The sequence below is a fragment of the Amaranthus tricolor genome, chromosome 3 (assembly GCF_026212465.1).
Source record: "Amaranthus tricolor cultivar Red isolate AtriRed21 chromosome 3, ASM2621246v1, whole genome shotgun sequence".
Lineage (NCBI taxonomy): Eukaryota > Viridiplantae > Streptophyta > Magnoliopsida > Caryophyllales > Amaranthaceae > Amaranthus > Amaranthus tricolor.
Genome location: NC_080049.1, coordinates 85,261 through 112,833, shown reverse-complemented (window position 1 = coordinate 112,833; position 27,573 = coordinate 85,261). Strand labels below are relative to the sequence as shown.

The following is a 27,573-nucleotide window of genomic DNA, read 5'->3' as shown; positions in this document are numbered from 1 at the left end:
GGCTATAAAGTTACTAATCTCATCGCTCACAGTGCCTTGAATCATACTCCCCTCGGGTTGTGCTGGATTCCTCACCTTGTTTTGTAAAACACCCATGTGTATTTCAAAAGATAACACCACCTTAAAAAACCTTGACCCAAAAGCTTGATCTCACGAATGAGATGGAAAATAAGATGAACCATTATGTCAAAGAAAGAATGTGGAAAATACATCTCAAACTTGCATAAAGTTACAATCATGTTGACTTGAAGAGCATCAAGTTTAAAGGGATCAAGAACTTTACTACAAATTGTGTTGAAGAACGAACATAGCTCGGTAATAGCATATCTCACATGTTTTGGTAGTATTCCACGGATTGCGATTGGTAAGAACAGTTGCATCATTACATGGCAATCGTGAGATTTCATGCTTCCCAACTTCAACTCACCATTTAGGGTCACAAATATCTTCATGTTGGATGAGTACCCAGACAAAACCTTAATGCCATACAAAGACTCACAAAATGCCCGCTTCTCTGCTTTGGACAATGTGTAGCAAGCTGGAGGCAAATAAACTTTGTCATTACTCATCTTCTTCTTACCGCCCTTTCCCTTGTTACTGCCACCAACTTCATCAGCTCTATTTCTTTTCTTACTCACCTTAACATGTGCCCACAACTCCAGACGAAGACCTTTACATTCAAACCAATCTCGCACGACCTTAACATCCTTTGTCTTACCCGGAATGTTCATGAGAGTCCCGAGTATGGCATCGCATACATTTTTCCCTATATGCATAACGTCAAGACAATGCCTAACCTGTAAATCTCTCCAATATGGAAGCTTCCAAAAGATTGATTCTTTTTTCCATAATCGGTCCTTACCCCCTTGCACTTGCTCTGCTTTACCAAATACAGTCTCAACTCCCTTAACCTGTTCATAAACCTCATAACCGGTCAACGGTCGATGAGCTACATGGTCCTCAACATCCCCGTTGAACATCTTCTTCTTCTTACGATATTGGTGATCTCGTGGGAGGAACTTTTGATGGTGCATGAATACGTGTTTGCACTTAGGAATCCACGTGGATTCCATGTCATCGATACATATTGGGCATGCTTTCTTCCCTTTGTTCTTATACCCCGATAAGTTGTCATATGCCGGAAAATCATTAATAGTGCATAAAAGCATTGCACGCAAGGTGAACTCCTCATTAGCATATGCATCAAACACGGAAATGCCTTCATCCCACATCTTTCTCAAATCCTCAACGAGAGGTGCAAGATATACATCTATTTCATTGCCAGGTTGTTTAGGACCCGAGATAAGAAGCGAAAGCATAATGTACTTACGCTTCATACACAACCAAGGTGGCAAATTATAGATCACTAACAGTACCGGCCAAGTACTATGTTGAGAAGTAAGATTGCTGAATGGGTTCATTCCATCCGTACACATTCCGAGCCTTAAATTATGAACCGCATCCCCAAAAGTCTTATGCAACCTATCAATACTCTTCCACTCCGGAGAATCAGATGGATGTGTGAGCAAGTGACCTTTCTTCACCATATCTACACGCCACCTCAAATTTAACGCATCTTTCTTTATAGAAAACAAGCGCTTGAATCTAGGTATTATTGGAAGATACCATAATACCTTAGCCGGGGGCCCTTTAGCATCCCGAGCCCCTTTACGCTTGTAGTAAGATAACCCACACCTAGGACACTCTTCTAAGTTCTCGTTTTCATTCCGATACAATACACAATCATGCGGACATGCATGAATCTTCTGGTACTCTAAACCGAAAGGACACATGAGCTTTTTGGCATAATGTGTCGACTTTGGAAGTTCATTTTTCTTCAGGAAGCATCTCACCTAACGCTTCTAATAACATTGTGAAACTAGCATCACTCCAATTAAACTTTGACTTAATGTTGAAAATTGTCAACACGGTTGTTAGTTTGGTGAACTTTGTACATCCAAGGTAGAAAGGCTTTTGAGAAGCCTCTGTGAACAAGTCAAAAACACGAGGACGTTTTCCTAACTCATCCTCAACTCCTTCCATCATCTCATCAACACGATCCACATCCCCATCGACATTTTCTTCATCTGTCTCATACCCATCAACATGATCTGCTACATCCTCATTGACATCGGCCACATTATTGACGTCCTCAATAAAACTCCCTCCTTACCATGCCAAACCCAAACATGATATTGAGGCCTAAACCCACGTCAAAGTATGTGCTCCCTAAGGATCTCAACACTATCTACCTTTGATACATCGCCACAAGTGACACATGGGCAATAAAAACCAACTCCCCCCATCCTAACTTGCTGTTCAACCGCAATACTACAAAATTCTAATACGCCATCAATAAATTCTGACGATTCAATGCTTCCATACATGCACGAACGATCTTTTGTCATCCTAATTAGTGTGATTAATTAATTCAAAACAAAATTAATACACAACTTTTAGCATATATAATTAACCCAAATTAACCCTATTTAACCCTATATAACCAAAAACATATTTTAATGACAAAACATATATAACCAAAAAAAAAGCCATTTTCTTTAATCAAATACATATAAATCAAAATAATAAGAAACTAATAATATACAACTACAAACATAAGTAAATTATTCACATTCAAATATAAAATACATACCTTAGTAATGAGATATGATAATTTTGTTTCTACAATAAGATTATGTAACCTACAATGAAAAAAAAATCAAAATTAGTATAAAAAGACGAAATCCTTATTAAAAAACAATGAAGCTATTCTTGAAGAACATAAACAAAGATTGAAAAATTTATACCTTGAAGAAGAACAAGACTAGCCCTAATTTCGTGGCTTTTGAAGGAAAAGCAACAATGGTGGGTTGAAGAACTTAAACAAAGATGGAGAAGGAAATTTGTGCAATGGGTGGTTATTGAAGCAACAAATTTCAACAACACAGTAACAATAGAGCCGTGGGATCGGAAGATGATGAACGAAATGAAGAGAAAACACAGTAGAGTCGTGGGTTTTTGAAGAACTTGAAGAGATTTTTCGTGGGTTTTTGAAGAAATTTTCTGAAATTGAAGAGCTTGAAGAAGAAGACAGTCGTCGTCGTGGGTTTAAGGAATACAACAGTTACTTGAGTATTTTAAGCAATTGACCGTTGAAACGCGGGTTTTAAATTTTTTGGACTGACTATTTGCTGCGGGCTAGCAAAAACCGCAGCATATAAGGGCTTATATGCTTCGGGCTTATTAAAACCGCAGCATATAAGTGCTTATGTGCTGCGGGCAACAGGTGAACCGCAGCATTTGTATTATATATTTTTTTTTCTATTTAATGCTTCTTCTAAGGAAAACCGCAGCAAGTGACACGCAGCAGATACGTTTTTTTCCACTAGTGGGTGACCTCTGAAAATTTTTCCTAGGTGCGCACGAGTGAGGCCAAAGTGCACTTGGAAGACTTATGTTGGTTTATGGGGTCAGTCTACAGTCTCTAGCGGTTCGAGGGGTCGGGGTGTTACAGTAGGATGTCAAAGTGTAGGCAGGAGGTCTACTGTTCCTAAGTTGATAGTCTGACAGTTCGTGTTGATGAGTAGAGACAATGCATTGTTCCTAGGATTCAAGTCTGGAAGTTCAGCGTCAACAGAAATATTCTGAATAAAGTAATTTTTGGTTTTTCTAGTTGATTGTATGGGTAAGATTAATTAGTAGCATAATTATGTTAAAAAGTTAATTGGCAAAAGGATTTTAATTATATTTAAGTAACCGTCACACTATCTAAATTTCTCCACTTAATAAGACATGATTTATTAGGTTTTTGTGTTGAAAAATTCAAATTGCCTTATTTAGAACAAGGAAACCGTAGCTTTTAGTTATGAAAAAATATTTACCCATTCCTCATTTATTTTAGGATCTAGAAGTGAAGTGCGTAGTTATTTTTTTGAAAAAGCTATGTGACTTATTCCTTTATAAAAGGATTTGCTTTAACCGTTTATTAATTTTGTGTATCAAAATTTTCATAGCTCCTTATTGCCAATTAACTTAGAAATATTTCTTGTGCAACTCAATTAATTTTTATCCTTAAGTTTTGGCCTTTATAAAAGGGTTTTTGAGAGAATTCTTGTAACTAGACTTTGGGAAGTCTAGGGGTGATAGAGAGCTTCATAGAGGAAGCTTGAGCTTCGTAGGAAAGCGTGAAAGAATTGAGTTTAGAGAGAACCTCAAGGTGGCCTAGTTGTGATTGTTTTATGTAATTGTAACTAATTGTCTAAAATATAGTGAAATGTTTTGAAATCTCGGGAGCTCGTGGTTTTTCCTTCTATTTAGTCCTAGAAGGTTTCCATGTAAAAATTTGTTTGTCTCTTTGAAAGTTTGCGTTTAATTCTGTAAAACATGGCAAAAACGCTTAAAAATTAATCAAACAACAACTCTAATAATGAAATTATTCCAAAACTTATAACCGAATATGAAAAAGAAAATTTTCAAAAAATGAAAATGAACGCTCTTTCCATTAAGTGGTCTTAGACCAAATGAACATAACCGAGTCATGGGTTGCAAAGATTTAGGATCTGCTAAAATTTACCCATGAGGGTATTAGTGAAGTAAAATATTCAAAGATAGATTTACTAATGTCTAAATATGAACGATTTGTTATGAAACCTAGAGAAAGCATCCAAGAGATGTTTACTAGGTTCACCAATATTACTAATGAACTTGTCTATCTTGGAAAAAATATTCTTACTGATGAACAAGTTAGGAAAATACTACGTAGTCTCCCTCAAGATGAACGCTGAAGAGCCAAAGTCATAGCCATCCAAAAATCAAAAGATTTCACAAAATTCAATTTGGAAGAGCTGGTTGGTTCCCTTATGACTCACGAACTACATCTGGGAACAATGGACAGTTCCAGGAACAAAGGATTGCTCTGGCAATGAATGAACATGAAGAGTCAGAATATGATGAAGAGGAGGCTGCTATGTTCGGTGCGAAGGTTTAAGAAATTCTTCAGGAATAGCAAATATGCAAATCAAAGAAACGATAGAGAAAAGAAACCATCAAACACCAAGTCCGACTATGGATGCCATTGGTGTGAAAGTACTGACCACTTCATCAAAGATTGTCCAACATGGAAAATTGAGAAAGGCAAGGGAAAGGAAAGGGAAATAGGAAGACAACCCTATGAAAGGAACTCCTAGAAAAACTGACTTTCGCAAAGCTATGATTGCTGCGTGGGGAGAATCCGAAAGTGAAGAAGAGACAGAGAACCCCGTAGAAGAAACTGGTAATTTGTGTCTCATGGCTTCACACGATAACAAGACTATGAAGTGTAAAGGAAAAGAGGTAATGTCTTCTAGTTCATATCCTAAACACTTAAGAGTCTAGATAAAAATAAATTAATTAAGTTACTGGTGGAGACACAGGAAAAATTAGAAGAAAATATTACTAAGTTTTCCAAATTGAGAAAGACCTTAAAATTAGTAAAGACCATGTTTCTTATCTAAATTCTTTTAGATCCGATAAAAATAAATTCTTTAATCTGTTAGATCTAAACATCACTTTAAAGGAAACATTGGAAAGGGTAAAGCAAGAGAATATTATTCTTAATGTTGAGTTAACTCAATATAAATTACTAGGCTTAAACAAGGATTTAAATGATATATCTATTCATGATTTCAGTACTAATTTTCATAAGTTAAAAGTTGATTTAGAATCCAGTAAAGCCCAAAATGAAAAACTGAAACTTGAATTAAATTCAAGCGGAAAAGGGAAAATCAATGAAGTACCTAAATGGATTCTAGATGCTAGAACAAAAAGTACTGAAGGCCTAGGTTACAAAAAGAATAAAGAGAAGAATAAGGTCTATGTCGATTTACCCAGTAGTAAAGTTTGTACCTTTTGTCGAAACATTAGAAACTTAAAATATCAATGTGCCAAAAGGGAACGACATGTTAATTCCAACAAAAATTATGTTGAGCGCATCTAAATTAAGAAATTTGATTCATGTGTGATCGAAAAGGAACCCAAGGAAGGCTGGGTTCGTGATTCTAACAACTAATATATTTTGCATGTTTTAGTGAGGGGGAACAACTCATGGTATCTCAACAGTGGGTGTTCCCAGCACATGACAGGTGATAAATCAAAATTTCTTTCACAAGAAACCTATGATGGAGGAACCATGACTTTCGGTGACAACATGAAAGACGAAATCATAGCCAAAGTAAAAGCCGGAAGGTCAAGTTCTCATAAATTGTTAATGTATTTTTGGTTGAGAATTTAAAGCATAATTTACTAAGTATTTCACAGTTCTGTGACAAAGGTAACTCTAACTCATAAGGGGAACACTTATATAGTGGACATCAACATTGTTCCCAAATCAAATCTGACTTGTCTCAGTGTCATAGAAGAAGACCCTCTTCTTTGGCACAAATGTCTTGGTCATGCATGCTTTTCATTGATTAATACTTTATGATCAAAAGACTTAGTGAGAGGTTTGTCGTCCCTTAAATATCAAAAAGAAGAAATTTGTGATCCTTGTGCCAAAGGAAAACATGTGAGCTCGTCCTTTAGACCTAAGAATGTAGTGTGTAACATCCCGAAAAAACTCGGATCGATTCGAAAGAGAATTTGATCCTTTTTAATAAAATTGGTGTAACACCCCTGAATTTCCGACCCCTTAAACGAAACCAGAAATCGTGAAGGAAGGGAGGTAATTCGGGTGTTACATAAAAGAAAAGGGAGAATAATTATGATAATGCTAAAGATTAATTAAAAAGGTGAGTAAGTGGAAATTTCGGCAGCATCTTTGCTGAAAACTGAGGATGTAACAAGGATATATAAATGGATAACATAACTAAAATAATCTAAGGCCTTTAATGCCTTCAAGAATACGTCACGACAGAAAGAATCATCGTCGGCTTCTCAAATCATCAACTCTAACGAGGATCGTGGTTCCAGTGTTAACGCATCAATCTAACGGATACTAAAGGAGTATTCTCACTACTGTACATCCAAAAACTACGCAGCGGAACTATGGATCATACAAGGAGTCACATGGTTCCATACAAAAGATATTATACAATCCCAAAAGAAAAATGTACAAGTAATATAGAAGCTACAAGCATTAGACAATTTGTACACAATTGTAATGACCGTACTCCGCTCTTTCCCCCAATGCAAAGCAAAAGAAGCTCCTACACCTGTCATGTCAAGCTATGATCCTCTTGCTGCTCAACATAATGACCATAGTCAGATGTGTCATAGCAGAAACATCATAGAGAGTCATGAGCAAACAACAACAAACACATACACGTCAGTAATTAATGAACTTGTAACAATTGAAGTCATTGAACAAAACTAAAGAAAACGATATAGTATGGCAATAACGAGTCTACTCATCTATCTAAACACCTCTATTTACTCATAATTTCTCTTTCAAACTAATATTCTCTCGAGTATATTCAAAGGTAGTGGATCCTTTCTCTATTCATGGCATAGTGACACGGCCAAGGGTATTATCGGCCATCCGGCGCCCATGGCAAAGTATGAGCTCATGCCCCTTCCAGCTGACCCTCTCGGGTCCTACCTTCGGGAAAAACTAACACACTGGGGTACTAAACCAGTGAATAGGCCACCATATTAGGGTTTGCAAGGCCCACATGGTAACACCTCGGTCAAGGGGCGGTATCGGCCATCCGGCGCCCAGTGACCCAAGCATGCTCATACCCCCTTACGGTGGTCCCGTCGGACCTCATATAGGGGACTACTAAATCAACCAGACATAATCTAGTTGTGTCACGCCAACTAATCATAAATCAAGGCTCAATAAGTAGGAAATCACTTCAATACCACACACAACCATGGTGCGTTCTCTACTATTTAGAAATCTGTTCTCATAGTCTCCTAAGGCTTTTATTCTACTTGCCTATATCACTATTATGACTATTCACTAGCATGGTTTACTTTCTGGCAATTTATAAATCTAATGCAATGCATATAATCATTTAATATTGATAATACTTTGAAACGATGAATATAAAAATTAATTACTGCGTGTACGTACCTGCAAGCGTCACTGCACAATCACAAGTTACAAAAATCACCCAACTAAGGGTCTACTTTCCTCTTATAAACTGGGAACCTATTCAAGTTAGGAATAGAACTTATAAGTTCTCTTAACTACTTTGTCATACAACCTAAATGCCCAAGTAAACACTATCATCCGCTTGAGCTAAGTTTCCAATTTCTTTAACACACACATCTCATTCAACGCCCATCATAATCATTGACTCAACAACAACATAAGTCTTTCCATCAATTTAAGAATAAAAGGATTATGTAAATCGTTTCTTTACATCAACCATATTTGAGTAATATTGATTCACGTTACCAAAAAAAATAACAAATCACACTTGAATCTTACGATGTTAATATAGTGCTAATATGATGATAATGACAAATCTTAAAGTTATCACATCGCAATATCATTTATTACATTCTCAAAGGTTAGAAAGAACTATAATCAAACATCGTAACAAGTAACTTTAGCAACCATCAATGATAAGTTGACACTATACTCATGATGTAGCTATAATAACAACGTAACAAAATTACTTGTGATTAACAACAATCAAACAACACTAATTAACAACTATTACTCCCAATTATGAACCAAGACCACTTCCATAGTCAACTACAAGCATACCATTACCAACTATCACTTATCACAACAATAGATAACCAAACTAAGCCTTAAAAATATTTTTAAAATTTTCCAATCAACCATCTCACTACCAAATGTAGCAAACACACACACCATAAGTAATTTCATCTCCAAATCGAGCCCTAGACATGATAAAGATGACATTTTTAACCAATACTCATTTCAACTATTCAAAGTAGTAATTCAATAATCAAATAAACATCAATTTATCAAAGAAATACTTAGAAATCAAAGAACAAATGGCTCAGAATTATAGAGTTAGAGAAGGGGAGCGAAAGCAAGGGACTTGTGATGGTGGTTTATATGGCTGGGGTGTGTACAGAGGCGGCACAACCCTTGTGGTGGTGCTGCTGGCGTGTGCGGGTAGGAGAAGTTCAGGGCTGCTGCTCGTGGGAGGGGAAACGGGTTGGTGCTGCCGGCTGTGGCTCGTGGAGGGAGGCGCGCCTGTTGTTGCTGCTCATGGAGGCTGCTGCTCACAGGGAGGGAGGAGGGAGTGAGAGAAAGAGAGAAGAGAAGAGAGGGGATGGGAGTGACGGCTTCTTAAGCATTTAGGGTTTTCACGGGTTTTTATACTTGTTATTATTATTATTATTATTATTATTATTATTATTATTATTATTATTATTATTATTATTATGTTTATTATTATTATTATTATTATTATTATTATTATTATTATTATTATTATTATTATTATTATGTTTATTTATTATTTGGTTTATTTATTTATTTATTTTTATCTCGATTCATTTTCTTGCGAGACCCAACTAAGAGACTCACCTTCGTGGGCTCACACATTTTAATAAAATAATCATTTTGGTTCGAACCTCTTTATTTAAGAAATCGTAACTATATTTTTAATATATATATATATATATATATATATATATATATATATATATATATATATATATATATATATATATATATATATATATATATATATATATATATATATATATATATATATATATATATATATATATATATATATATATATATATATATATATATAAGTTAACATTTAAATTCATGTATGCAAGAAATTTATTAAATTAATTCAGAAATAATTAAATATAATTGTAAAATCTTTAAAAACTATTAAAATATTAAATAATTACGTCATGAAAATCTCGGGGTGTTACAATATTGGGTAGTACCTGAGTTAAACCAAGATGTCATAAAGGCATGATAAAACGGATTTTTAAAATAAAACTTGCGGATCGAGTTCTACTAGAGTTATTATAAACTACTTAGTGATATGAAAGTCTAATTATTACATCTCGAGAGCGAAGTCACCTCTTAAACATAAATCCATTCTTAAAGTTAAATAAAAGTTCATATTAAAATTCTCCATACTATATCTGTTTCATTCTTCCAAGTGAAAATCCTCATTTCCCAACCTACAACTTAACTCACTGCTAGTTATTAACTTCGAAAAGGGAAACAATATCATCACAAGATCGTTAAGATATATTAAAGGTACACGTCAGCAAAACATCTCTTGTAACACTAACATCAAATCACAAAACAAAATAATATCCTACCATACGTCGGTTGCAATTTCTGATTTTCTTTTAATAAATTTCTTTTAATAGATTAGGTTAACACTGTCAAACTGAAATTCCGACTTCACTGTTGCGTCTGGAAGGCGTCAAAACCCCCATGTACTAATTTTCATTATTTATAATGTACTCTAAGTATTTTTTTAACCTATTTTCAGTCAAAAGTGCCCCCAAAAAACCTTTTTTTCACCATCTTTCTAATCCTACGGGATTTGTTAAATTTCATCTAAAAAATAAATTTCAATGCTTTATTTATTAATAAATTTAAATGACCAAAATTTACATAATTCTCATGACCATCCTTGAAATTAAATTCATCATTCAACAAGAATTCTTTTTACACAAATATATTTGTTTTTTTCTTTCAAATTTCTCTAGCAAAATTTATAATTCTTTATATTAGCCAATAAAAGAAATTTCTTTTCCCACCAAACACAACACACCACATAAACATTTTTTTTTATGTATATATAAACTTAACAATCATCCATCACACAACAAACCCTACTCTTCACATATATGCATATCTAAAAACCCTAAAACATTCTACATCAATTTAGATAAAAAAAAATACATCACAAATTCATACATAAATTTTCAAACCATAAACTAATCATAAATTATAAGATCAAACATATAATAATCAAAGAATTTTAAATTAAAACTTAAGAATGAAAAAAATAGATCGAGAATTAAACTCACAATTTGGAAAAGAACGAAACACCAAGTGATGGAGGATGATGAGATTAGGCGTGTGTCTAGGAGGAATTTTTTTTTTAGAGAATTTTCTTGGAACTTTTGAAATGAAAGAATGCAAAGTAAGAAGTGACTAAGAAATTATGAGAGATTAATTATATGAGATAATTGCCTTGATCTTTCTATTACTCTAATGGGAGTTACAAACACCACCAAAAGACCCCATAGGGCCGGCCAACACCTTGCAATTTCCCCTTTTTTATTTTTTTTAATTTGAAAATAAAGATGGGTTAGAGAAAAAAAAGGTTTGGACCCAAAATAGTTTTAATTGCCTAAAAGAATTGAAATCTCATGGTCAAGCCCAATAATAAATAAAAAAAAAATATATTTACATAAAAAAAAATATTACTAGTAAATTATTAAATTTATCGGGGAAAAAATATCGAGAAAAAAAAATATCAGGGTGTTACAGACTACCCCCTTAAAAAGGTTTTGACCCCAAAACCACAACTTATCATAACTTTATCATAACACGAAATAAATTCACACATAACTACAAAACAAGTAAAATGAAATTAATCACCATACACACATACACAAAATAACCCAAAAACATAAATCGCGCGAAAATCCTATCGCCTTCTACCCCCTTTAAAAAAGTTACGTCCCTGTAACTTACTAACCTGAGAGAAAAGGTGAGGATACTTCTCTCGCATGAAATCTTCTGTCTCCCAGGTTGCCTCTTGTGAGCGATGATTGGACCATAATACTTTAACCATAGTGATATCCTTCCAACAAGTACTACAGACTTTTTTTATCCAATATTCGAACAGGCTGTTCCTCATAGGTTAGACTCTCATCAAGTTCTAACGTCTCTGGATCTAATACATGAGAAGAGGCGGCGACGTAACGCTTCAACTGAAAAATGTGAAAAACGTCGTGCACTTTACCTAGAGCATTTGGCAATGCTAACTGATAGGCTGACTTCCCTACTTTCTCCACAATGTCATAAGGACCTATGAAACGTGGGCTTAACTTTCCACGAGCACCAAAACGAACTAATCCTTTCATTGGAGACACACGAAGTAAAACCTTGTCGCCCACTTCAAATTCATCAGGCCGACGTCGGAGATCGGCGTACGATTTTTGTCTATCCTGGGCCGCCTTCATTTTCTCCCGAACTAACTTTAGTTGCTCAGACATTTGAACAAGCATGTCAGGTCCTAAGGTGACAGATTCAGTAAAATCTTCCCAACACATAGGGCTACGACATTTACGACCGTAAAGTGCTTCAAACGGAGCCATTTGAATCGTAGCTTGATAATTGTTATTATAAGAGAACTCTACCAGATCCAACTGTTCATCCCATGAACCTTGCCATTCCATGGCTATCGCTCGCAACATGTCCTTCAGTATCTGGTTGACGCGTTCTGTTTGACCATTGGTCATTGGGTGAAAAGACGTACTATGAAGGAGGGTGGTTCCTAATACCTGTTGTAGTGATTTTCAGAAATGTGACAAATATCGAGTGTCCCGATCGGAAACAATAGTTCGAGGTACCCCGTGATAAGGGATCACGTACTTAATATAAGCACGAGCAAGCTATCCATATCCCACTCATAATTCATTGGAATAAACCTTGCCTACTTAGTAAGTCTATCCACGATAACCCAAAGAGTATCATTACCAGCTCTTGTTCGTGGTAATCCCAACACGAAATCCATGGAAATGTCGTCCCACTTCCACACCCGAATTTCTAGAGGTTGTAGTAACCCAGCTGGCCTCCTATGCTCACTCTTAACCTTTTGACACGTTAAGCACTTGGCAACAAATTATGCAATATTCTTTTTCATACCCGACCACCAAAACATGCATTTCAAATCTTGATACATCTTGTCTTTATCAGGATGAACTGAGTATCTAGAATTATGAGCTTCGTTCAATAATTTCTCCTTCAAAGAGTCACACCCATCTGGTACACACCATCGTCCCTTAAAACGGAGACTACCATCCTCATGAATTGTAAAACCTTCAGCCTTACCTTCACTGACCTGTTCCCAAAGCTTAATGAACTTGGGATCTTCCAGTTGCTTAGCCACAATCTCTTCGAAGAATGTGGGTTGAATGGACAATGCACTCAACCTGGCTTCCAACTCCCCTTCTTGGATTATCTCTAAGTTCATTTTCTCAAACTCCTTACTCAACTCCTCAGAAGTTATCAACGCTGAAACTTAGTGTCTCGATTTCCTGCTTAAAGCATCAGCGACTACATTTGCACGACCCTCATGATAATCAATCTCCAAGTCATAATCACTGATCAATTCCAACCAACGCCGTTGGCGCAAATTTAATTCGGATTGAGTAAACAAAAATTGCAAGCTCTTATGGTTCGTGAAGATCTTGCATTTTACACCACAGAGATAATGACGCCAGATTTTCAACGCAAAATCCACAACCGCTAATTACAAGTCATGCGTCGGATAATTCACCTCATGAGTCTTCAACTGGCGCGAAGCATATGCCACTACTTTATTATCTTGCATCAAAACACAACCTAACCCATGCTTGGAAGCATCACTGTAAACAGATTATTCCAAAGATGGATTAGGTAGGGTCAACACTGGAGCAGTAGTTAGCTTCTCCTTCAACAATTGAAATGCCTTTTCACACTCCTCGGTCCATACGAACTTCTTCTCCTTCTTCATCAGGGATATCAGCGGATGAGCAATACGAGAAAAATCTTTCACAAAATGACGATAACATCCTGCTAAACCCAAGAAAATCCGAATATCCGTAACATTCCGGGGTGTAGACCAGACTCGGACGGCTTCTACCTTTGCCGGATCGACGGAAATCCCTTCTTTAGAAATAAGATGACCCAGAAAAGCCACTTGTTCTAACCAAAACTTGCACTTCGAGAACTTAGCATACAATTCATTTTTCTCGAAGAATTTGCAAGACTACCCTTAAATGCTCTTGATGCTCTTCACGGCTCTTAGAATATACCAAGATATCATCAATAAACACCACTACACACTTATCAAGATACGCATTAAAAAATCTATTCATCAACCCTATAAATGCGTCGAGAGCCTTGGTTAATCCAAAAGGCATCACAGTGAACTCAAAGTGTCCATATTTGGTTCGAAAAGCTGATTTACTAATATCTTTCTCGAGGATATCCCGATCGTAGATCAATCTTCGAAAAGACTCCTACCCCTTGCAACTGATCAAAAAGATCATCAATCCATGGTAACGGGTATTTATTCTTAACAATGACTTTATTGAGTTCTCTGTAATCAATGCAGAAACGCATCGTTCCGTCCTTTTTCCTCACAAACAACACCGGGGCTCCCCAGAGAGAGACAATGGGTCTTATATAACCCTTTCCCAACAACTCTTCTAATTGCACCTTCAATTCTTCCATTTCCTTTGGAGCCATCCGATAAGGGACTTTTGAAATTGGCCCTGTCCCAGGAACCAAATCAATTGAAAAGTCCACGTCCCTTTTCGGTGGCATGCCTGGAAGTTCATCTGGAAATACATCCTTGAAATCACACACTACAGGAATATCATCAATTCGAACCTCCCGCACCGCCACCTTACATACACTACACAAAAACCACGGTTGTCCCTGCTTGATTAGTTTCCTTGCTTCTAAGGACGACACAATTTTTTCCTTAGGTCCCTTTGGAAGCTTCCTATATTTAACTTTCTCTCCTCGGGGTCCGCTTAGTGTTACGGTTTGCTCCTCACAATCTATCACTGCCTTATATCTACCCAACAATCCATCCCAAGGATTACGTCTAGATCATCAATTTCCAAAGAAAATAAATCACTTGGAAATTTTTTCTTTCCTATTTTGACTGGCACCTCACAAAATAACATATTAAAATGAAAGGTCTTTCTGGAAGGAATAGCGACTGAGAAAGATGTTTTCTCTGGATTTTCCAATCCTGAGTCTCTAATTCTAGACTTAGAAATGAAAGAGTACGATGCACCAAAATCATCAAGAACCTTAATAGACTTTGAATTGATGCAAAACGTACCCGTGACCACATTAGACATCTGTGTTGCTTCCCTAACGTTAACTGCTGAAAGTCTGCCTTTATTTTGAGTGCCAGTGGTAGCACCTCCTTGATTACCTCGTTTTTTAGAAAAATTCTTATTCCTAGCATTCCGTTGAGGTTGCTAAATTCCGGAATAATTTATCTGAAACCTAGGGTTTGTGGCACCCCCAGGGTTTCTACCAAAACCACCACCATTATGATTTCCACTTCCAGTGTCATTGCCACTCCGACCATTGCCGAAGCGTTGCTGTTGATAACCTCTGTGATTTCTCCCTTGAGGCTCTTGTTGTCCCAATCGAGTATAGCACTCATACATTCTATGACCCGATTTACCGCAATATGAACAGTCCACTAATGCACCCCGACAATCTCTTCCTGGATGATTTTTCTGGCGTCTCCTACAGTTATAAATTCTTTCCTTCCCATTGCGGTCATACAGTGGTTTTTGTATCCTGTCTTTAGATGTCGAACTTCCCCTACTTTTACTTGTTTGTCCTGAATGATACCCTTTTTCTTGAAAGCCCCCAAAGGTTTTGTGTTTCTTAAAGTGGTTTTGAGCATGATTACTCCCCACTCATTGCAGTTTGGAGCATGGGCTCTTTTCTCTTGTCCCCACTATGACCCATTTTCTCTTGCTCTTTCCTAATAACATTTCCTACCTGAGCTGCTCTCTTATATAACTGGTCTAAAGTATCGTACCTATCGGTCTCAATGTGTTTTTGAATCTCGTACGATAAACCCAGTTCAAAGCGTTGTATTTTCTTTGCTTTTTTTGGAACATCCTCAAGGCGAAACTTCAGGTATTCCATAAACTTCTGGTAGTACTCATCCACCGATAAACTCCCTATTTCAAACCTAGCAAACTCGTTTGACTTGTCTTTCCTCACATGAGGCGAGTAAAATTGATCCCTTAATGCTCCCTTAAAACATTCCTAGCTTAACTCACCATCGTTTTCCTCTATCAGCCTCGTCTTACTATGTGTCCACCAGTAGTCAGCGTCTTCGACCAAAAAAACGCAGCCTGGTCGCCCATGAACTCCGCGGGGCATCTAACCACACTAAAGAGTTTGTCGAATTCCCGAAGCCAGTTTTCCAGCATAGAAGGTTCTCCTTTCCCACTGTAGGTCGAGGGTTTACTCTGGGCTATCCTCTTACTAATCGATGAGGCCCTCTCTTTCAGGGATTTCTGTCTGGGATTCCTTGCGCCTGCTAGGGCCTTCACTAGGTTTTGAAGCACACGGTCAGAGTCTCCTCTAGTTCCGGGCCTTTTCAAGAATGGAGGCATGATGGCAGATATACTGCATTTTATTAAACAAGGTATATACATAAATACTTTACAACCGTTATCGAGGTTAACAAAACTCAGGCTAATATAACCTCTTAGAAATAAAGAGGTTTGTCCTAATAGTTGGTAGAATTACAAAATTGAGTTTGTCAATCGACCCCTAAGCTTCCATCAAATTTTTAAATAATTATACTAATGCGCAATATTCACAAAATTTTTAATATCATAACATATCAAATTTTGCGATTTCAGCCAATGATAAGAAATTATCAATAATAATAAAAACAAAAAAAATCTCTTATAACACTATGGATCTTGTAACTACTTCAAAACTGCTTGAATTAATCCATATGGATCTTTGTGAACCTATGAGAATCTAAAGCTGTAGTGGTAAGAGATATGTGTTTTTTATTGTTGATGATTACAGTAGATTTACTTGGACAATATTTTTAGTAAGCAAAGATGAGGCTTTCGGTGAATTTATTTCGTTTGCTAATAAAATTCAAAAATCTAGTAATAATTAACTTATTCACATTAGGTCAAATCATGGTAAAGAATTTGAAAAATTCAAGTTTTATGGATTATTACAATGAACATGGCATAAGTCATAATTTTTCCACACCATGAACACCATAACAAAATGGTGTGGTAGAAAGAAAAAATAGAACGTTAGAGGAAATAGATAGAACCATGTTAATTGCTAGTGGTCTTTCTAAGGATTTTTGGGCTGAGGCTGTTAATACTAAATGTTACATTTTAAATCGTGTATTAATTAGACCTCTCACTTCCAAGACACCTTATGAATTGTTTAAAGTTGTAAAACCAAATATTTTCTATTTTCGAGTATTTGGATGTAGGTGCTTTGTTCATGTTAATGAAAAAAGAAACATATGAAGGTTTGATGAAAGAAGTGATGAAGCAATATTTCTAGGTTATTCATCTCATAGTAAAGCGTGTTAAGAGTATAGTTTCACATTAAGGTTTTAAAGAAGGGGGAGCATATCATTAGCTAACTTTGCACATCAAAGAAACACAAATTTGACATGGAACATATGTACTTATTCTTATGCCTCATTTATGCAGTCATGCTCCTGATAGCATTTAAAAGCTACCTCTAAGAAAATTGAAAGACAAAACATCAAAGTGGTTTTTGATGTATATCAATTGAGCATATATTACCAGGACAATATTGAAAACAACAACCAATTGTTAAACAAAGCTTGCAGATGACAGGCTCCTCAACAACCAATAGTTGAACAATAGTGATTATTAGACCTTAATATTGTGTTTGTTTTCTTAAATGAGTTTTAGGTTAAGGCAATCAGGGGAGTTTAAACTTTGAACCTCAAGTTCAAAGTGCTAATCTCATCACCAAGCTAAGGAACATATATATCAAAAAATTATACTTCCAAGTACTTAAAAAAAATCTGAATGCAAAATTAGGGTTTCAAAAATTAAATTGGGGGAGAGAATAGAAAGAGAATTCTGACAAACTCGAATTCAACAAAGAGATGGAAATAAAAACAACACTTAGAAGAACTAATCCAGATGGGAAAAATAACTTAAGAAAATCAATCAGAATAAAAAAAAATCAAGAAAATCAGATGAAGATTAAAACTAAAATGAAAAGTAAAAATTCATTCCAAAAATCAGATGAAAACGAAGATCAAACCTGAAATGAAAGCTGAAATGAAAACGAAAGGAAAGAGGAAAGAAGAGGAAAGAGTTCAAGCCATCAAAAGTGTTATGAAAAAACGTGAAGAAGCATACTCCCTTCGTCCCATTAAATTTGCATCATTTTTCGTTTTGGTCCGTCCCAATTAATCTGCATTATTTCTACTTTTGGATAATGGCCCACCACTTTCTTTTAATCTCATCCATACATTTTAATTCTCTTTTAGTTTTATCCACACAATTCATTCTCTCTTTTTATTTATTATTACTTTCTTAAAAATACACCAATTTCAAAAAGAACAAACTAGTATTGCAAAACAAAGTGTAAACAACGGTTTTACCGTTCATTATGAACAATATTCTTTCCTCACCCTCTTTTTATAATTAGAGGATAGAGGATAAGAAATTAAAAAAGGAAAATGGTTTAGAAGGGGTGACTTGGTAATGTGAGGATATGATGATTGAGCTCTGCAGATCAGGTGCACGTTCTCGCCCTTTTCCCTTTTCCCTTTTCCCTTACGGTCGACTCATCTATCTTTCCCCAATTATTACAATTTCCACAGTTGAGGTTAAGAGACTCCCTTCATAGACTTGATATTCATTTACACTTTGTTTGATTCATGGATTCAATGAATTTAAGTGAGAAAGTGGATGAGAATTCAATTTCAAATGGTAAGGAGGAAGATGAAGGTGGGAATTCGAGCCATCAAGGAGAAGTGGAGACAACGAAGCCCTCTACCTCGTCCTCTACGAAGGGTTTTGGATTGAAGAAATGGCGAAGGATCAAAAGACGAGATCATCATGTCCCTGACTCGCCCGTGAAGGACAAGGACAAGGATTCTGATTCCGATTCCAATTCCACAGGTAGAATGTTGAAGAGAGGATCTGCGAACATTTTGAATGAAAATAAGGATACTTCTTCTGCAGTCCCTATTCCGATCTCAATCCCAATCCCAATCCCAATCCCAATCCCAATTTCCATTCCCGGCACTTTTAACGCCGGTGCAGATTCTGATAACAGTGACGATACCCATACCCATCGGAGTAGCAGCAAGTCTTCTACGAAAGCTCAACTATTCCGTGACAAGACTAGGACCAAGATCCTTACAAAGAACACTGCTAAATCTCCAGACCCAAGTAAGAAAGCCAGAGGTAATGTTAATAATCACAAAGAATTCTCCTCCATTTCAAGCTTTGAATCTGATTCCATAAGTTGTAATTCTGTTAATAATCAAATACCAATTCCTCCTCTTCAACTCGACTCTTCTCCAAAGCCTACTCATTCTTCAGATCAACTCTCATCCAATGCTAATAAGGATCGCGATCCTCTTGCTGATTCTATCATCATGCTCCAAGCTGCTCAACTTGCTCTACAAACAGGTATCAATTCTATTCAAACTACTTGTGTATACTTAAACTTCCAATTTAGTTTTGATTTTATTATCCTTGACATGTTGCTCGACCGTATGGATGGATGCCAACACTTTATATCAGATTTCAAAGAATAAAATTGTTTATTGATCCGTGCTTCTAAAATTCCGTACACATAGATCCGATGGAACTATTATTTCAAACTCCTAAATTGAGGTTTTGCATTTACAGAATGTGATCAGATACTGAATGCATGTGTAACATTAATTAAGATGAGTGAAAACTGAAAAGTACTAACACTCTATAAGGTTCATCACATTCTGGATGATTGTACTGCTAATATGCCCATTTGTGAGCACATATCACATATAATTTTCTTCTTGGAATGTGCAATTTTTTCTCTCAAACTATATTCTCAAGATGATTGGACTGCCATTTCACAATTGAGATGTCGGGTAAGTATTTTATTTTCCTCTTATTGGAGTCCTCTGACACGGTTTACGGTTTACATAAAGCAAATTAAGATTCGAAGTAACTTAGGTGGGGTAATTGCGTCTTGGTGGGTTGAAATGCTAGGGATTTTTTACAGTTTCTTACTTATTCAGAGGAGGGCTTTTGTTCATCTGTTTTCTCTGATAACTGGTTGCTATGGATTAAACTCACATGAGGTTTACCTAGATGAAAACCAGTGGATATTGTATTCCATTCACTCATCAAACATCTTGAAAGACGGGCTGTTGCAGATGACAAAGGGATTTCTTTGGATCAAAATTTCAGATTCCAGACCCACAAAGTTACAGGTTTTAGGTTAGCTTGCTCATTGTCAGGGGGTCAGACACTGGAGAAGAAGATTGGGTGTCAGATTTTGAATTTGCCTTTTCGTATGCCTTGCCATGACACTAGTGAAAGTAGCCAAAGGTAATTATCATGCACCGAGGGAGTTCCTTAGAGAAAGAAGGGAAAAGATAGTGAGTGTAGTTAAGATTAATTTTGTGATAGAACATGTCTTTTTCTTCTCAATTTTCCATTTCTTTGATTTTCTTTTTGATACTCTTTTCTTTTACTTATCATCTTCTTTCAATTTTTTCTTCTTCAATTTGAAATCTTGTATCTTCTGCATACTTCATTTTGTTTTCTTCTTTTGTGTTCTCCTTTACCTTTTTCTCTTCTCTTTTTTGATAATAACGTGACAACAATGTAGCAAAAGCAATTAGGAAAAATGATTTAGAATGTGGGTTTAGTACTTTCTTTTGCCATTTGGCTTAGCGTAATGTTAATGAATGTTTGAAAATTATTTCACAAATTATAATATGAATATCATAATGTTTGAAGCAATGTTTCCCCAAACGAATTTCGTATCGATACGAGATATGAAGCTAAAACAAAACCAAAAACAAAAGATATATATGTCCCATAATGAATAAAAAAACTAGTTAAATTTATTGAAAAAATGATGATTTTGAAAATTAACAACTAAAAAGTGAAAATCACTTTTCTAGTTTTCTATTTTTGGGTTAGTTTTTTTTTTTTTTTTTTTAAAAAAAACTAAAATCTTGTCCTTGTCCAATGCAAATACCTTGTGCCATAAGCGTCCATGTAGGCTGAACCATGCTTCACTTTGAGCCTAGGACTTCGATTCATAGTGTAAAAATAAGACTACATCACATCGCGTCAGCCTCGTTATAAATGTTTAAAAAAAGAATCGTTTAACCTGCGTTGTAAAGGTTTAAAAACAGCGTTTTGGGCTGTATGAAGGAATATTTTATGGTTTCAAACAATATTTAGGTGTTATGATATCGTATCACTCTCGTTATAACATCACAGTTCCATTATAGGCTAGCGTTCGCAACCGTTACTCCATTTTAAAACTATGCTTCAATTGATGAGACCCTTCTCGGATCGTACCCGTGTAACGATGAGTAGCCTTCCTGGGTCGAGATTGCTTTGTAGTATGTATTGTACCACAAATTTTCTATGGTTTGGGGCCGGTGTTGGTATTAGCAAGGTGTCCCATGGCTTCTTCGTTTGGGCTTAGGAAATCTAGTGCTAATTGTTCCATTATAAGTTATAAGTGAATGTTGCCCACTTCCAAGATCCAAGTATCCTTGAATCTAACAAAGCAAGTTTTCTATCCTTTGAGAAATTGGTGTGGTCTCGTGGGCACCTTTGGAAGGATGAACTGTGGAGTATTTATAAGTTTTTTAAGTGCTCATGGCTCGTTTCGATTCTCAAAGGAGCTACAAAACAGAGGTTAACTACCTTAAGGATGTTTTTCGAAAAACCTTGAAAGCCAACTAGCCAAGTGAGATGCTAGTAGTTCACTCTCAGTCATTCCTTTGTGAGGTGCCATAAGTAGTATATATATGGGGACGATCTTCCCGAGGTAATCTCATGAGGTCCTCATGGACCTTTCATTCATTCTCAAACTTGGATGCTGGGCCTAACCTAAAACCCCCTTGAGGTCATCTTGCTAATTCCATTCAATTACTTCTTCGAGTCAAAGGCCGAAACCTGAAACCTTTATTATTCTAGCCAAGTATACAAATGCATAGATAATGGTAATGGAGTTGGTGATACGGGCTCATACCCATACCAAATCAAAACAATCGTATATCTTCAAGTACTATTGTTTTTTCAAAATAAAGATAAAGACAGAATAGAAGCTTGTAGCTAGAAGATAGTGTTTTGGTTGTTTGACAATTTTAAAATTTCCTGGTTTGTTTTCCATAATTTTTGTTTTGCTCTCTAGATTCGGTAAACATTAGAAGATATTTTCTAGTGTGTTGATAGTTTTGTTCTTTTTTCATAACTTTCTTGTGGTTGCTAAAATTTGTAAACAAGATCTTTTTCTGTTCATCTTCAATAGTATGAAAATATTTACAAGATTATAGGAGAGGAAGAGGAAGTGGTTGGTTTAATCCTAGTTCAAAGTTACCTTATTGAAATCCTTTTCTCTCCTTACTTTTAGTACTCCATGATGGACGAGGGAAGTGGACATTAATTTTTTTAATACCGTTTTGCAAGAATTATGGTTTAAAAAATATCAATAGTTTTTAGGAGAGGAAGAGATATTTGGCGATTTGGTGTTGTTAATAGATGGTTTAGGGTTTAAAGTTTATGGATTAGTTTTTAGGTTCAATGACAATCATGGGGCGCCTAAAGTTATGTGTCTTTCACATTATACAAGAATCGTTATCAAATTGAAAAAAGATTTTTATTTAGAATATAGAGGGAATTAAAAGTGTTAGTATTAATGGAAGTACTTAATGAGCTATGGTAAAGAAAGGTAAGGCACATAAGTTTATTAATTTAGTATAAGATATGACACATTTAGAGAAATGTTAAAGATTTCTGAAATGCACACACCTAATCCTTGTCCAATGCAACAACACAGAATACAGAAAGAACTAATTAAGAGAAGAAGAAGAAGAGAAAAAAGAATTTTGAGAGATAGAATGGTTGTATATTATGTAAACTAGGCAGGGTACCTAGCTCAACTCTTCGAGCGGTTGAGTAACTCCTTAGTGATAGAAACTAAGGGTTTGGTTCCAATTAGAGAAATGTAAGACCACGGCATGATGTTTAATGAAATTGATTTCTTGAGTGTTGATTGTTCCCATAGAACGATAGAAATAAAGAACTCAAGAGGAGTAGAAGACCACGCAAGGGCTTTTAGTTTCAGATGGTTTCTTCTTTTATGGGGTTTTTTATATATGTCTTTTGGAAGATAATTGGTTTAGTAGGGATGATTAATCGATAACATGTGGTTTATCTTTTTTGGTCTACGCATGACAAAGAAACCAAAGGATTTTATAGTAGAACTATAGTTTTGTTTCAACTTTCAAGTAACATGCAGTTCCCATTTTAATTGTAATGTCAATAGGTTAATAGCCTAAAGTGATCAACAAGTTATCAACTCTAGAATGGTACATGTACCTTTTTTTTAAAAAAAATTAATATTTGAACTATTTAGTTATTGAAGATTTTGACATTGAAATTAGTGATAACTTCACATCCCTTTATAGATTTATTTGATATAATTAATTCATATATATATATCTGCCAAAATTTTTTTTATATTTAACATATTTACTTAAATTCAATTAAAAAGTTAAATTAAAAAGTTTAAGTTTACTAGAAAAAAATTTTAAAGACTTGTTTAGTATACATTTTTATATTAAGAGAAAATTATAAAAAATTACCTATTCTATACCACCTTTTGCAAAAAACTACCTATTCTAATTTTTTTTTGCGAAAAACTACCTCATATGACCCAAACGAATGCAAAACACTTACAGGTGACAAAATCCTTTGTTGACCGTTAAATTCTTTTTGACCAAACACGCTTTTGCATGTGATGTTACTAAATGTACCTTTCCCTCTATATTTGTTCTATTTTTCCCTCCAATTTTTTGTTCTTCCCCTTTTTCCCTTCCCTTATTAATTGAGCCCATTTTCCATGTTTTGAAGCAGATTTCAGCCCCTGTTATTACCTAACTCTTCCATCTTCTTGTGTGCTGCATTTGCACCACCATGCCTTCATCTTCTTCAACAGAAAATTCCAAGGTTGATAATGGTATTAATGATAATGGTATTAATGAAGTTTGAGCCAATTGCATAACTTGAATACTAATTAACGTTTTATAATGCAAATAAGTTCTTACAAATACCATAAACAAAAGCAACCACTTAAATACTAATTAAAGTTGACTACAATGAAAATATTAACTACATAAACATAAGAGAATTTGAGAACAAACTTAAACTTGACTACTTTGATTTATTACATTATGTGATTCACTTGTTGAGTTTTGGCTTAAAATGACCGTTGGTGCATTTGGCTCCACGCTTTTTGGTCTCTGTTGGACAAGATTTCGTCCTACCCCTTTTTGATGGTGTGACCTGAGATGGGCGGAGTGGTTGATAGATTGTCGAGGTTGTTGGAGTTGTAGTGGTTGGTGTAGGGATTGCTTGAGTTGCATTTGTTGCTGTAGAGATTGCTGGAGTTGTAGTGGTAGGTGTAGCTTGATGGAGCTGAATGTTTGCTGCATTTGGAGTTGCTGATGAAGATGAAACTCCATCCACCTCATCCAATTCATCTACCACCTCTACATCATTCTTTTTCCTTTCAGATTTGTTCTGAGTTTTCTGTTTCGGTTCTTTACCTCTATCATCCCCCCATGAATTACATATAGATGGTAGCAACCATCCTTTTCTGTACTTTCTAAGAAATCAGGGATGTTCTTATCATTCTTGATTTCTGCCTCCCAGCAAACAAGGTAAACCCATACCTCTTGTACCATATTCTACCAACCTCATCAAATCCTAATTCTTCCCTAATCCAATCTGCTATTTCAGAATAACAAACCTCTTCGTTGTTAGAATGCAAACTAAGACCTAATTTTTTATACTCTTTTTGTAATTCTAAGTCACAAAAAACCCCCCAAAATACAATCTAATGTTGATTGGCTTCATTGTCTCATGGGTTGAATAATAGTAACCAAAGTTTCTACAATTAAACACACAAAAGAAGCAAAAATAAAAAAATAAAGATTAAAGACAAGGTCCATCCGCTAAACCCTAAAAACCAATCAGGAAATGCAAGGAAAAATAATACCCTTGTTTAGTTACTCATTTGAAATCAACTGTAATTCTTTTCACCACTCTTCTCTTTTTAGCCAATATTAACAAATTGAAGAAATTGTGCTGAAGATTACTTGGTTATGTGATTAGATTGATAAAATCTAGAGAATTTCGAGGAGTAAGAAAATGTGAGAAGCAGATTATTATGCAAATACATGCAGCAAAGAGAAGAAGAAATTATAGGTTGTTGGTTTATTGCAATCAATGAAGAACCATTAACTTAGTGGTATATTGTTAGAGGAGTAAATGCTATATCTTCACCTTGAATGAATTGTTGCAGGCATAGGTTAACTCCATGAACAGTGAGAAGCAAAGAGAATGGAAGGAATAAGCTATAGAGAGCAGATCGATCGTCATTTAAGTGCAATTAGTAATATCACGTGCAAAAAACGTGTTTGGTCAAACCAAAATTTGCATACGTTTGCATCATATAAGGTAGTTTTCGCAAAAAAAGTTGGAATATGTAGTTTTTTTGCAAAAAGGAGTATAAAATAGGTTTTTTTTTTTTTTTTTTTTTTTTTTTTTTTGTTATTTTCCCTTATTTAAATATATAACATTGGCCTAGGTGATAAATCATTTCTAGACTCTTCCCTGTTCGGCATTGTTTTCTTGTTATGGCACACTTTGCACGTATTTTGCAGTATTGGTGTTATTCTTCAACTATAGATTAACATTTGTTTTCTTGAATTTCTCCTATATGCTACTTGAATATGGGAGAATTACTGCTGTATGATTTTGAGAATGTTTGTGAGAAGATTGGTGTTGAAACTGGAAGTGTAGTTTATACCTGAAACATCACCTATGACTTGCCTATGTACTATTTGGTAGTATTTGGTTGATTGTAGATTCTAGATTATCAGAATAGATTGGGTTCAACTGACCTATTTTCACATGCTAATTGGAGGGGCTATCTAAAGAATCGATTCACTTTACAATTAAAGTTTATCACCCCTTAAAATATCTTTTATTTTTAATTTTCAATTTTAATACAAATGCTCAAATTACCTCATTATTCAATTGCACTTAAAAAATGCATACATAATTAGCATGTTCTTGCTCTTTAAATCTGCAATGTGCTGTTCAACTCTGTTTGTTTTTATTAAGGTAATGTGGAGGCCTACTCTGGTTTCCTTTCACAGGAATTGATGTGGGGAACATAATTGGCTAGGCTAAACTTGTGACCTTCAAGTCACGAGCTCAAGCCTCACCGAATTACACCAAAATATTACTTGGTAGTTGCCACAAAGAATAAGTATTTTGTTGGATTTGCAAATTGTCATTATCATAGATCACCAAATTGTTTTGTGGAAAATGTAGTGACATGACATTAATATGAATCATCCCTGAAAAGTAATGGCATGTGTTTCTTGCAGAGCTACAAATGTTTGGGGAGATAGGCAAGGGAATTTGTTCGTTATATGATGACATGGACAGGACTAGTGGTGTGGCTGTCCGTTCTCTGCCTGCTGATCCTGATCCCCTGGTTTATATGAATCATGCTTCTTCTATGTGTGATGGTTGGAATGAGTTAAATCATAGCTACTCGAGTAAGATTATCCAAACACTGGAAAGACAGCTGAATGAAGCTGAAGATAATCTGAAGAAAAAGGAACTGAGAATTGCTGAACTTGAAACAACTATGAGTGTGGAGTCACCTCAAGATCGTGCAATGGAGAAGAAAAGATGCATGGAGATGGAAGCTGAGCTGCAGGAACTCTTCAAACAGAAACTTGAAGCTGAAGTTCAGTCTGTTGTGATAACAAGATCTACAAAGGACTCGAGTAATCTGGACCGGGTGGATAATAAAAAGTTTATCTCGGAGGAAGCGCTGTGCCTTTCAGAAATAGAAAACAAGGCTGGGCAATGTGAGGAGTCAGAGATTCTGCAAATGCAGAGAAGGGTAATTAAGTTTACAAAATGCCTTGCAATGCAATTGGTTTTGCTGGTCTTAGTGTTTGTGCTGTTTGTGTTACAGTTAGTACCCAAATCAGATGTGGTTATACCCACCTAGTTGGCTGGCACTTAAACTACAGCCTTTCACATTTGTATTTCTGGGTAGTTTCAATTAGGCATTAGCTAGCTCTTTGTTAAAGTGTATTGTCCACTGAATTTATACACAATATTTTTGGAACCTCAAGTTACAAAATGGAACAGAAGAAACGAGGGAAAGACAAGGTAACAGTTCACTTTATCAAACACTTAAACCACCATTTATGTTGGATTGGGGTTTTGCTATTACAAAATACATATGTAATATTAATTTAGATATCAACGAGTGAAAAGTACTAATACTCTTTAATAAGCTTCATCACATTCTGGATGATTGGAATGTTAAAATTATTCCCTTTTGTGAGCACATATCACATGATGTTTTCCTCTACACTTTTTTTTCTCTCAAATAATGTTCTCAGGATGATTGGCTAATTTGTAAACTAATTTAGCTATTCTGAGGAGGGATTTTGTTTGTCTGCTCTGCACACACTGATAACTGGTTGCTATCGACTAATTTTATTCATATAAAAAACTGTTCTTTTCACAGGAAATTATTAATCGATATAA

At 35.4% G+C, this 27,573-nt stretch overlaps 2 protein-coding genes across 2 annotated transcripts; one reads left to right on the top strand and one right to left on the bottom strand.

Annotated features, from left to right (window-relative positions):
- Window positions 1-13,202: 13,202 nt before the first annotated feature.
- On the bottom strand, window positions 13,203-16,326 carry LOC130807408 (uncharacterized). The gene is made up of 9 exons (XM_057672609.1): window positions 16,018-16,326; window positions 15,701-15,961; window positions 15,191-15,582; window positions 14,858-15,142; window positions 14,309-14,777; window positions 13,936-14,184; window positions 13,591-13,883; window positions 13,461-13,548; window positions 13,203-13,370 (listed from the first exon to the last, which is right to left on the bottom strand). Exons 1-9 carry the CDS (start codon window positions 16,324-16,326, stop codon window positions 13,203-13,205), a joined length of 2,514 nt encoding a protein of 837 aa, XP_057528592.1.
- Window positions 16,327-18,402: 2,076 nt separating this feature from the next.
- On the top strand, window positions 18,403-27,322 carry LOC130807909 (WPP domain-interacting protein 3-like). Its single transcript, XM_057673307.1, has 2 exons — window positions 18,403-19,380; window positions 26,388-27,322. The coding sequence occupies exons 1-2, from the start codon at window positions 18,621-18,623 to the stop codon at window positions 27,023-27,025; spliced, it is 1,398 nt and encodes a 465-aa protein (XP_057529290.1). The 5' UTR covers window positions 18,403-18,620; the 3' UTR covers window positions 27,026-27,322.
- Window positions 27,323-27,573: the final 251 nt, after the last annotated feature.

Bases quoted from the DNA above. Each gene is read 5' to 3' on its own strand.
- LOC130807408 (XM_057672609.1), bottom strand. From the start codon at position 16,326: ATGCCTCCATTCTTGAAAAGGCCCGGAACTAGAGGAGACTCTGACCGT. The intron at 14,778-14,857 runs GTTATTTTGTGA...TTGATGATCTAG, and splicing joins AAGACCTTTCATTTTAATAT to ACGTAATCCTTGGGATGGAT. The intron at 13,884-13,935 runs GTAGTCTTGCAA...AAGTTCTCGAAG, and splicing joins AGCATCAAGAGCATTTAAGG to TGCAAGTTTTGGTTAGAACA.
- LOC130807909 (XM_057673307.1), top strand. From the start codon at position 18,621: ATGGATTCAATGAATTTAAGTGAGAAAGTGGATGAGAATTCAATTTCA. The intron at 19,381-26,387 runs GTATCAATTCTA...TGTTTCTTGCAG, and splicing joins TCAACTTGCTCTACAAACAG to AGCTACAAATGTTTGGGGAG.